At 44.7% G+C, this 13054-nt stretch overlaps 1 protein-coding gene across 1 annotated transcript in view; it reads right to left on the reverse strand.

Annotated features, from left to right (window-relative positions):
* CDH23 (cadherin related 23) overlaps positions 1-13054 on the reverse strand; it is a 782513-nt gene that overhangs the window by 157185 nt on the left and 612274 nt on the right. The window contains exon 34 of the mRNA XM_018553073.1: positions 9272-9274. Coding sequence (XP_018408575.1) covers positions 9272-9274 — 3 coding nt within the window. The remainder of the gene's footprint in view (positions 1-9271; positions 9275-13054) is intronic.

Here is a 13054-nt window from a genome sequence, read left to right on the forward strand (position 1 = left end):
GTAAGAAAAAATATGCAGCTTAGCAATACAATGTAATACTATATTAAATGTATGAACAATTTCAGAATGTTGTATTATGCAGTAGTTTGTAAAGATATTAAACATGTGCAAAACAGTGCTTTAATGATGTAATGTTCTCATCACACTATGTATTAATAATACATAGATTTATATAACGAAAATGCAAAATAAACAAAAGCAGTTATACATTTCCTGTTTTAACTTTATGGACAACCCTTTAAAAGATTGAATAAAACAAAGAGCACTGTAATTCTTTTATTAAAGACCTTTCTTGACATTTATGCTTCTATATGTTCATTGTGTATTTACATTTATGAACTGCTCTCCATGCAAAATGTTTGTAGCTTGGAAAAAAATCAGTCTCTTTACTTTATGTTAATAAATCCACTTAACTAGTGAGAAGGTCACATACATGAAATACAGTCTTTACTTTGCATCTAAACTCATAGGTCTAAGACATAAAAACTGAAGTAAACATATTGCACAATAGAAACTTGCAAAAGTGACCATAGTGAAACGCCTTTCCCCCAGGAAATGGTGGGGGGAGGAGAAAGTCTGGTTATCTAGTGAGTCTGGCACTTCTGCTAAGGTGTAATTAAAGTGATCAGGTTCAGGTTTGGTGCTACCATGAGTTTCAGTGGAATCCTGCAGGTTCAAGATTCATGGTCCTGGTGAATTCATGCAGGAATGTTGCGGCCCATATTATTTGTTACTATAGGTCTTTGAACAATGGGCAACAGCCTCAGAAGGGCCAAAAGGGGAACTTTTAGCTAAGACAGCCTCCTCCTTATAAAAGATGAGGCAGAGGGCAACCATTTTGTTAGTGTATAGGAAGCTGCTGTAGGGTGGTTTGACGCTCGGTCCAGAACATCCGCGAGTCGGCCGTGTGGTTAGAGGGGGGAGAGATCATAGGGTGAGTAAGCGTGTGTCAAAGGTCGGTGGCAAGAAGTGTCTTATCCAGGGCTCCCATAACTTTTCAAACTTCGGCATTTGATCGTCTAGGCGTGCGGAGAGTTTCTCGTGAGAGAAGATCCAATGGATTTTGTTTTTAGCGGCTTGGAAGGAGACCTTGTTGGTAAGCCAGGAACTGGCAATGATGAGTTTGGCGGCTGAAAGGACATGTAGCATCAATTTGAATTTGCGAAATGGGATGTGCATGGGCTTGGTGTTGAGTAATGCTATTTGCGGGGAGGGGGAGATAGGGGTGACCATAAGAGTAGATAACATTTTGAAGATTTTTGACCAGAACGGCTGGAGGACGGAACATGACCACCATATATGCATATAAGTGCCACTGGCAGAGCAACCGCGGAAGTGCCCTCGCAATCCAGCACAAAGTGTTGGGCCTGTGAGGGGGTAATATACCAGCGGAGTAGTAGTTTATAATTGGTCTCAAGTATTCTGGCGCTCTTAGAGCAGTTATTGGTGGATGTCCATATCTGGGACCAGGTGTCTTCGGGAAACACGAGGTCCATGTCTTTCTGCCAGCGGTCCATATATGGGTGGTGTGGGGTTTGGGTGGATTGTAGGGATGTAATATATAACTGCAAAATAATACCGGGAGAGTGGGGGTCTCGTTTACAAATTGTTTCAAATGGAGACTAAGTCTGTAAGTTTCCATTTTGATTGCTATTGGCTTGTATAAAGCTTTTTATTTGTAAATAACAAAAGAGTTCAGAGGCTGGGATTGAATGTTGTGATTGTAGATTTGGGAAAGGAATTATATTGTTGGTATTATAGAATGAGTAAAAGTGTGTGACGCCCTTTTGTTTCCATTTGTGGAAAGCAGCTGGGGAGTCGTGTGCCGGGGGAAAGGCTGGGTGCTGTAAGAAGGAGAGCATGGGTAGGTGCGGTGAAAGGAGCCCGCTGGAATATTTAGAGGCATCCCAAATGCGGAGCGAATGACATGTGATAGGGTTCGAGATTCCCTTCCTGTGTTTGGGGGTGGATCCACAGGAGATTGTCTATGGTCAATGGATCGCAGTCTATGGCTTCGATGGAGACCCATAAAGGTGTTTCAGTGGACGCGTGGTATTTAGCTACAGCAGCTAATTGAGCTGCGTAATAATATTTTTGAATGTGTGGTACGCCTAGGCTGCCAGAGTGTCTACTCTGATACATAGAGCTCGCCGTTATCCTAGGCTTTTTGTGTGACCAGATGAAGGAAAGGAGTACTCTCTGTATGACTCTGAGTTAGTGGAGGGGTATTGGGGCGGGTAAAACCCGGAATGGGTATAGGAGTTTTGGCAATATGGTCATCTTGATCGCAGCAATTCTACCTAACCACAAAAGGGGGTAGGTGTGCCAAATTTTGATAAGATTCTTAAGTCTGGTGAATAAGGGGGGATAATTCGCGGAATATAGGGAGGAGTGAGACGGGGTCAAGTGGATACCCAGATATTTTAGGGACGTGGCTTCCCATTGGAACTGATAATTAGGTTTCAACAGGTTGAGTGTATGAGATGGTAAAGTTATGTTGAGGGCCTTGGATTTAGAGGTGTTAAGGTGTAGTCCTGAGAGGGTGCTGAAGGAGTTTAGAAGGCTTAGTGAGTTGGGGAGGGAAATATGGGGGTTGGAAATAAAGAGTAAGATATCATCTGCGAAGAGGCACAATTTATGATGGTGTCCTGCTAGTGGGATGCCTGTGATATCAGGGTGGTTTCTGATTAATTGTGCAAGGGGTTCTATAGCCAATGCAAATAACAATGGCGACAAAGGACAGCCCTGTCTGGTACCCCTGAGGATGGGAAAGGGGGCGGATCTATGACCAGCGTACTTCACCGATGCCGTAGGGTTAGAGTATAAGGCTGTGATCCAGGTACAGAATTTCGGTCCAAAACCCCACTTATTGAGTATATAGAGTAGATATTGCCATGAAAGGGAATCGAACGCCTTTTGCATGTCCAAAGATAACAACATAAACGGAATGCCACGGCGATTAGCTTTTTCAATCATGAGACAGGCTCTGCGTACATTGTCGCCTGCTTGGCGCCGGGGGATGAAACCGCCAGAGTGATATTTTTAAAGATTAAAGGGGAATTTAAAAAATCACTGGAAGGTATGAATTATGGCAGAAAAGACATGCAAAGTTTTCTCTGCCACAAAATTCTCCCTCGGTACCCCAGCAATTTTTAATATGTTGTGTAAACTGTGTGGCACATGCACCATGAAGTGTACACTCTCAAATGTTGTAAATTGGCTGGGGGCCGTGGAGGATGTAACTGCTGTGTACATGCGCAGGAGCTACATCATCAGTGGCCACCCAATGGCCGAAGAGGACTTTTGAGAACCCGGAAGTATCAGCGGTGGAAGGATAACCTAGGGTAAATTTCAGTGCTGGCCAGGATGGCCAGAAGCTCTGAAGCAATAAATCTAAACTACTAAGACAGCTTAACTCTAAATTCTTCTTACTGCACAGCCTGCAAAGGGGAATCTGTTACTAGTAACCATTCTGAAGTCTCCTCCTGTACATCCAGTATCAGCTCTTCTTAATTTGAAATTTCATAGAGGGCACAGGGTCAGTGTCAACACAAACCTCTGCAATCCCTATGATACAGTACTGGATTTGTGTTATCTGCATATGCAAACAGATTTTCTATGTCTAAAATTGTCTTAACAGCCTCCTAATGGGGCCTCTCCCACCCCCCCAGACCCCAGTGCAACAGAGTAGGCTGTTCTGGCTATTGTTATGCATCTGGTTAAATAATCAGACAATAGTCAGATCACGTGTGGAGTTAGATGGTAATATGAAGTATATCTGGAAATCACTGTGCAAGAAGATACCATTCTGTTCCTTTCTATGGACAAAACGACTCAAACCTCTAACCATACATGAGCAAAGCTTAATGTTGGCTAAGGCCTTGTTCACACATGCTTCAGTCTGCATAACAGAAGTGTGTACAGCAAGCTTTGGAAAGCATTAGCAAAGGGAGGAAATAATTAAGCCTACTTACCTGCAATATAAAACTTGGCCACAAAATGGTGCTGAAGAGGAACATCTCTAATCTCTAATTACAGTGGCACATACTGTTTTTCTATGGTAAACCTCCAAGAATTCTTCTGTTTAAAGAGAAGGAAACAAGGGCATTCTTGGAATTCAGCCTCCATCTTAGAACTGAGGAGAAGACAATCCAATGCTATCCTAAGCACACGTCTGGAGGAAAACATCCAAAACCCTCTATGGCAGCATCGCTGGCAGGGATGGACTTGTTTCTCTGCATATTTGTGTGTTGACATTGCATTGACATGTTTTGCATACTGATTGTATGTTTCTCTGTTTATTCACTAGTTGCGCCCCACACTGTTTTGTGGGGCGAAACTAAAGCATCAAGATTTCACTCAGTCTGGCTTATTGCAGGATAGGTGGGTTTAGCTGAATGTCCAGCTATACAGGCCACAGGGTAACATGTAGTGGGGACGGAACACAAAGCTTCTGAAGAACTTGAAGCAGGTTTGTGGAAGCCTTTAAATAAAATTCAGTTCCGGTATGGACATGGTAAACAAAAGAGTGCTGACTCAGCAGGCTGCTAACTGGCTTCAGCTGGGCCTTAATTTACTGCTGATTTCTATTAAAGCCAATAGTTTGTTTAACATGACAGCCAGCACTCCTATTAAGATCTGTGTTTAACTTCCCCAAACTGGAACTGAAGAGTGTTTTAAAATAACCCTGCCAAAACAACAAAAAGCAATATCTGCAGAAAAACTAGGCTATATACTTGCATTTCTGGAAGCATATGTCTTGAACCACCATCACAATGAAGCACACCAGTTATCACAAGTATTTTACTGTCCAAATGCCAGTCAAATACCTGTTTTCCTAATTGCAAATCGTAGTTCCTCCTGTAGTGATGTATGAGCCGGTGGAAGGAACCACTGCTTATGGTGGGGGAAGCAGCAATACACAAACAGGCAAGGGTTGACATTTTGCAGTAGCCAGGGTGCAGTATTGCAACAACATTTCAAGATATGGGCTGTCAGAAAGGTTAGTATAAAGCCTCTCTTTTCTGCAGGTATTGCAATTAGTTTTGTTGACCTTGTGTGACAGGGTCACTTTAAAGTCTTTAACAAAACTGCTTGAAGCTGCAAAGCTGTTCTCTGCACCCTGTTTTTATACAAGAAAAAGCCCCTGTGAACAGGGCTAAAACATACCTCCCAAATAATTTTTATTATTACATAGTATTTATATAGCGCCAACAGTGTGTGCAGGGCTTTACAATATAAGGAAGACGTTACAATCACAATACAATTCAAGACAAGATGGTAAAGAGGGCCCTGCCCCTCAGGGCAATCTAAAAGAGGAGTGGGAAATGATACATGAGGAGGTAGCTGTGTGGGGATGAATTATTTGAGAATGTGACGGTTCAGTAGTTAGGTTGAGGTGGGATAGGCTTCCCTGAAGAGATGAGTCTTTAGGGAACGCCTGAAGGCAGTCAAGGTGGGAGATAGACGGATGGGTTGGGGTAAAGAGTTCCAGAGGATGGGAGAGACTCTAGAGAAGTCCTGGAGGCGAGTATGGGAGGAGTTGACTAGGGAGCTGGAAAGCAGGAGTTCTAGGGAAGAGCGGAGTGGACGGTTAGGGTGTTATTTTGAGACAAGGTCTGAGATATATCCGGGGGCAGAGTTGTGGATGGCTTTATAAGTGACTGTAATATTTTGAATTTTATCCTCTGGGTGAGTGGAAGCCAGTGTAGGGATTGACAGAGGGGGGTTGCAGACACGGAGCGGTTGGTCAAGTGAATGAGTCTAGCAGCTGTATTCATGATAGACTGAAGGGGGGATATCCTATGTAGTGGAAGGCCAATGAGGAGGGAGTTACAATAGTCAAGACGAGAGATAACAAGGGAGTGTATGAGTAGTTTTGCGGTTTCATTGGCAAGGAAGGGGCGTATTTTGGAGATGTTACGAAGGTGAAGGCGGCAGGATTTGGATAGGGATTGGATATGGGGAAGAAAGGTGAGGTCCGAGTCAGGGATGACACCTAGGACCTTGGCATGAGGGGAGGGCTGGAAAGTCGTGTAATCAATCTCAACTGAAATGTTGGGGGAAGGTGCACGGGCAGGAGGAAGTATCAAGAGCTCAGTTTTTGAAAGGTTGAGTTTTAAGAAGTGTTGTGACATCCAGGCTGATATGTCAGTTAGTAGATTAGTGACATGCAAGCACACTGAGGGGGAGAGTTGTGGAGTGGAAAGATAAATTTGAGTGTCATCAGCATAGAGATGGCATTGGAAGCCATGTGAGGTTATTAACTGACCAAGAGAAGAGTTGTAGATAGAGAAGAGAAGGGGTCCAAGGACTGAGCCCTGGGGGACCCCTACAGAAAGAGGAAGAGGAGGGGAGGAGTTAGAATTGTAGGTGACACTAAAAGGAGCGCATAGCTAGGTAGGAGGAGAACCACGAGATAACAGGGTCTTGTAGGCCAAGCGAGTGGAGTTTTTTTAAGAGCAGCAGGTGGTCAACAGTGTCAAAAGCAGCAGAGAGGTCTAATAGCAAGAGTAAGGAATAGTGGTCGTTGTTTTTAGCTTTTATTAGGTCATTGGTGAGTTTTAGGAGGGCAGTTTCAGTGGAGTGTATGGGGCAAAAGCCAGACTGAAAGGGGTCCAAAAGGTTGTTATTAGCGAGGTGGCAACTCAGGCGGTTGTAGATAAGGCGTTCTAGTAGTTTAGAGGTGAATGGGAGTAAGGAGATAGGTCTGAAATTATTGAGGTAGGTAGGGTCCAGTGAAGGTTTTTTTGGGTATTGGGGTGACTAGTGCATGTTTGAGAGGGGAAGGAAAGATGCCAGTAGAGAGTGAAAGTGGTGAGGTGGGTGTCAGAGAGGAGCTTTGTAACCTCCTCTGTGGTGACAGGGTCAAAAGAGGAAAGTAACAAGTGTGATGGGGGTCTGGTAAATTAATAGGGGAAGTTGATTGGACAGTGGCGATCTGATCCCGAATTGTATCTATTTTGTTTTTGAAATGAGTGGCAATGTCCTGGGCAGTGAGTGAGTTAGTGGGTGGTGGTGGTGGAGGACATAGTAAAGACTTGAAGGTAGAAAAGAGTTGACGACGTCTGGATGAGAGTGTGTTAATGAGAGTGACAAAATACGTTTGTTTGGCAGCACGTAGGGAGGAATTATATTTTAGGAGGGCAGCTTTGTACAGGGTGAAGTCTTGCAGAGACCTAGTTTGCCACCACAGTCGTTCAAGAGTGCGGCTATGTCTTTTTTGAGGTCTGGTAACTTTAGTCTGCCACGGTTGAAGCGGATGCGGTCTAAGTCTGAGTGTTGTGAAGGGGGCCAAAGTGTCTAGAGAGGATGAGAGTGAGCTTTTAAAAACAGAAGTAGCCAGGTCAGGGCAGGACAGGGGTGAAATCTTGTCATAGAGGGAGTTAGTAGCAGAGTGAAGAAGAGAAGGGTCGAGGTGGCGGAGGTTTCTCCGGGTGACAGTGTGCGGTGTAGGGGGAGTCCTTGTTGGGGACAGGGTGATTGTGAAACTGACCAGGTTGGGGTCTGAGAGTGGGAAAGGGGTGTTGGAGAGGTTCCAAATGTCCCTTTTCTGGCGGTACCCTTTTGATTTCTCTTAATCCTGGGCAGGGCATGGCAAAACTGGTTTAGATTTTAGTAATATGGTCAGTTTTGGAACACGTTTGTACAATCATGGGCAGTATATAAGTGTGATCATCTGTGACCGAAATACATACTAGAATTAAAAAAATATATATTTTTAATTCAAATTATTTTATGGAAATAATTTCTTTATAAAAGAGCAAAATAAACCCTTCCTGATGTACCATGTTATGAAAATGCATAAAACGAGCTGCAGCATGCAGCCCTTCAATACAGGCTGATATCAATGTACACTGGAAGGATGTGGCAGCTCATTCATTTACTAAGCAACGTTTTGTTTGTGACGTTCTACTAAATATAGAATCTTTCCAGATGCAGTTTATAGGGATTTCCTAATTGTGCTTGGTGGAAAAGTCAGTTGCTGTGTTAAAAGCAGGAAAATCTGTCATAATTAACACATAATAAAACAAGGGAGAGAAGCAATTATTAATTGAGTTTTAGGAAGGCCAAATCCACTTAGAGGAAGGTGGATCTGTAACATTCATTATAACTACATCCTATAGGAAGTGAACAAGGGGTTTGGTAGGTGGCAGGAGGATTTTGTTATTGTTTTGCTAATAAATAAAGTTCACAGTAAGTTATTGTTTCTTTTAGCTTTTGTTTCTATGTGTACCTTCTCCACATTTTACAGGGAAGATTAAAAAAGACACATTTGTGAAAACATCAACGTCAGCATAAATCTTAATAACTTTTTATTAATATGTACTATACAAAGCTGACATTAAAGATGGTGCAAAATACATGTTTTCAGGACTTTCAGTGTTCATATGTAATATTATGTATATACATCAATACATTTTAATTTTGAGCGTATCTAAACCCAAAAGCAAACATTTTATATATATATACACTGAGTGGCCAGATTATTATGACCACCCATCAGTACTTCGTTGGGCCACGAGATGGCTCCACAAGATGACTTTGTTGGGCCATCTGGCCCTCTAGCAACTTCAGCGCGAAATTATACCTAATTAGCCTATAAACTTCAGGTGGTCATAATAATCTGGCCACTCAGTATATACATATATATATATTGTTTAGGCTTTTTTTCTTTTCACCTTGTGATCCGGTCAGTGACTCTGTTATTTTTCAACTTCCTTTAAAGAGGAACTCCAGCTAGTAAAAAATTAACCGTTGCCGTGAGTCTACCCCTCCACTGCCAGGGTTAACTGCTTGTTTTGGTCTAGGGGTCAATACACCACTCATACAAATCATACAAAGGTCAAAACACGCTTTCCCCCAAGGGTAGATATTCCAGGGTAATCTTGTACACCATACACAGGTAGGATTGATGTTATAACTCTTCTTTGAAATCTGATGGGGAACCCTTATGATATAATTAGAGATCTATTAGAATCAACAGGCACTCTTGAAAAAGTTGCAAAAGACTAAATGCATCGAGTGGAAAATGTTGATGCTGTATACCTTGCTGGATCCTTTCTCTTCTCTTTCTGGAAAGTGAGTTGATATTGCAATGCTGACATTCAATTTTAACTGTGTAAGTGCAACTGTTTTTATATATGTGATATAATAAATATTTTTACCCTGTAAACACCCCTTATGTTTTGTACATGCTGGATCAATGAGAAATATAATGCTTTTGAAAATGGCTTTGATCAAGATCAGAATGTACTAGGTATTCATCCACTTTCTGAAAAGATTTGAAAGAAAAATTATAACATCATCTTACCGGTGTATGGTAGGAGGATCTGTGAGTACTTGTAGATGGTGTATTAGGAAATATCAGATTAATTTTACGTGGCACACAAGGACAATTGATCACATTTGAAATACATATAGTAAATGTGTATAAATTCTGACCAGACTACTGGTACAGGTCAATAACAAGTATAGCAACCCGTAGCTTAGCGCACGGGGTAGTCCTACGTGGGGGTGGTTAGACAACCTGTGTAAATACGAATAGATCTACAATAATCGGTATAGAACCGTGTGAGGAGATGCACAGCCCTCTCCCATTAGCGGAACAGCACAGGACGCAGATCGGGTCCGGACACCCCCCACCCCAGGAGTAAAGCGTACTCCACGTCGGTCAGTGATCCGGGACTCAATCTCACATGAGGTACCTGATGTCCCAGGGGCGGAAAGTCTACCCCCCCACATCTGCGCCCTACGCTGGTCCCATCACTAGGGAGTAGAAGCCCCTCCCCCATGTACAACAGCATATAACTGAAAACCAAGGAAAATAACAGAAAACAAAAAATAACACAACATTTCCATAAACATAAACACCCGCAACTCAGGCATTAAGGCAGGTAAGACCCAAGTGGGAAACAAAATTTAACCTGATACACATAAAGTGAAACCTTTGGTCGGCCTCCGTCATCCGTGTGTCCGTGTGTTGAGGGTGGTGAACAGTGGAGGTCTCTGAGGAGGCCGTGTCCAACGGGCCGAGCCTGGGCCGAGTCCACCCGGGAGCAAGGGCCACAGGTTTCCATAACCCAAACAGGGGGTGCGTTCACGTAGAGAATCCTTGGATCTCTTGAGGCCTCTCGTCTTTACACCTCGTGGCTCGTGGGTGCAGGCACCGAGGCAGAACGTAGTGGGTAGCGGCGCTTTCCCCTTGGCTGGCGCATCTGACGTTGAGCACGGGGAGCCATGTCTGCCGGGCCCAAGGGAAAGTCTAAACAGTTCGGGAGATCAATTGGGGTCTCATCCAGCCAGCGGAACATATCGGGGAGCTGACCCGGGGAGTGCAGCGCAAAGGACTGGTCACGGTGTTGAATGATAAGGTGAAAAGGATGGCCCCAGCGGTATGAAGCTCCCGCTGTGCGAAGAACATCCAGCAGTGGTTTTAGCATCCTGCGCATCCTCAAAGTGTGCCGTGACAGATCAGGCATCACCTGTATCTGGGCACCGTCAAAGTCTAGTTGCCCCTTGGTCCAGGCCTTCCGCATCACCTCTTCTTTAACCGAAAAGAAGTGGACCCTGCACAAAACGTCCCTGGGCACTGTGGAGTCAGGGGGGCGGAATGATTGCACACGATGTACACGATCCAGCTCAATAGGGTCCCCCGGTGGTTTGTCCAGGTACAAATTAAGTATGGCAGTGACTGTGGAGCGCAGTTCAGGGCCCGCAGTGGCTTCGGGGACCCCCTTTAATCTGACATTGTTACGGCGGCTACGATTTTCAGCGTCGTCTTGATTCAGGTAGAGAGAAATCAGTCTTTGCTGAGTGGCTAAGTGTGCAGTTTCTATTGCTGACATGCGTGACAGGAGATCATCTGTGACGGTTTCAACTGCTGCAACTTTGCCATCCAGAGACACAACTTGCTGTTTGATTTCATGCACCTCAGAGCGCAGAGCCTGCACTATCTTGGCTGCCATCTCATCCAGATCAGCTTTGGTGGATAGTTGGGGGAGGAGTGAGCGCCATGTCTGCTCACTGCCTACCTCCTGGACCTGGTCTGCTGCCCAGCGGGTTGGACTTATTGGGTTACCCCCCTGTGTCATGCTGGGAGTCCGGACCGGGGATCTGTCACCATCCGGCCGTGATGCTCCTGTGTCAGGTGCCCCAGGCACTTGCTTAGGCTGCCGCTTGTTGGGTGTCTGACTTACTGTGTTGGAGCGGCCGGGCGCCATGTTGGATTCCGGCGCGGCCTGCAGGGTAGTCGGCTGCTGCCCGAAATAATGTAAGATGTCCCGGTGCGTGGTCGGCGGGGATGAGCTGCGGACTCGTTTAGGTAGTGACATGTGGGGAGAAAGCCGGTTAAAGTCTGCTGAGACGTCTTGGGAGATGGGGCCGTGTAGAGCTCCGGTTCATGCCATGGTTCTAAACTGGTGGGTTGTGACCCAAAAGTGTGTCGCGACCCCATGTTCAGTGCCTGCTACTGCGCTAGGTGAGAGGTTCCTCAGTCTCCCCCTAGCGCAGCACTGTCAGTTCACGCACCGAGCAGCCATTCAAAATATGCTGCCTGGCAGCAAGTATCAGTAAGTGGGGGGCACTGGGGGTATGGCCATGAGAGAGCTCCATCCATATGTGCATTGCTTACAGCTCCTACGCATGCCCTGTAGAGGTGCCTGGACCAGAGTGACGTTGGATTCTGGTTCACGACACCTCTACAGGGCATGCAAGGGGGCTGTGCAAGCAATGCACATACGGATGGAGCTCCATCACAGTACAGCAACCCACACTGGACCCCAGGCTGAGGATCCATTCCAGAGTCTGGACTTGGGGCAGCAGAGAGAGTAAATCCGACCCTGGTTGCGTTTTGTGTGTTTTTGAGTGCCTGTTCACACTAGCACAGTGCGTTAATTAGAGTCCTGTGCGAAAAATGCACTGTACCATGCAATCGCACCTACCGTGCATTCTGGTTTGGCAGGTGAGTCAGGTTGCCATTTATTTGAATGGCACCCCAAATGCACCTCCCACCCGCAGTTTGTTCGCCCACACCAGAACACACACTACTGCGATTTGGGTCACAACTTAATGACCAATTTTAAATGTGGGTCCTGAGGTTACACAGGTTGTGAACCACTGGTTTAACTACCTTCCGTCCATGGCCGTTCGTGAACGGCCGGACGGAAGCCGATCACTCTCCGGTGCAGAACACCGGAGAGAAGCTGATGAAGCCGATCTCTGCTTCATCAGCTTCTTGGGGGTCCTTAGGTGACATCAGAGGTCTTGGAGACCCCTGATGTCTCCATAAAGAGGACCTGTTTGGTGAATTGGCTATTACATAGGGGATTCCTTTGTCCCCTATGTTATGGCAATAAAGTTAAGTCTAAAAAAAAAAGTTTAAAAAAGAATTACAGCATTAAAAAAAATAAAGAAGCTAAAAAAAATATTCACACATAATAATTAAACAAAATAACACAAAAAAATGTTTTAAAGTCCCCGCCCCCCCACATACACACGCAAACATGCGTCGGGTGCGCCTATGTACAAAAACGACGATTGCGCCCATTATGCAGCACATGTTACATATCGCCGCGAACGTCGCAGTGAGAACAATAATTCTAGGGCCATCAATCACTGATGACACTAAACTGATGAGCGGTAAATACGTTTAAAGCGTCGCCTATGGCCAATTTTGGCTGCGGGAAGTTTTCTGCGATTTCGCGGGCGCGCGCAATTTTAAAGGTTGACATGTTTAGTGTCTATTTACCCGACGTGACCCCGTCTTTTATATTATACCAAAAAATTGGGGTGAAAATAAATGTTTCATAACATTTTATAGGGAAACATGTTTTTTTTTCAAAATTTAGGGTACTTTTTTTGTTATAAAGACCCCAGAGGAGATTAAATACCACTAAAAGAAAGCTCTATCTGTCCCCAAAAAATGGTATGAAATTCATTTCAGTACAGCGTTGCATGACGGAATAAACATCAGTCAAAGTACCGCAGCGCTGAATACTGAAAAATGGCCTGGCCAGGAAGGGGGTGAAACACCATGGCCTTTAAGTGGTTAACT

The sequence above is a fragment of the Nanorana parkeri genome, unplaced genomic scaffold, assembly GCF_000935625.1.
Source record: "Nanorana parkeri isolate BGI_ZX_2015 unplaced genomic scaffold, ASM93562v1 scaffold108, whole genome shotgun sequence".
Classification (NCBI taxonomy): Eukaryota; Metazoa; Chordata; class Amphibia; order Anura; family Dicroglossidae; genus Nanorana; species Nanorana parkeri.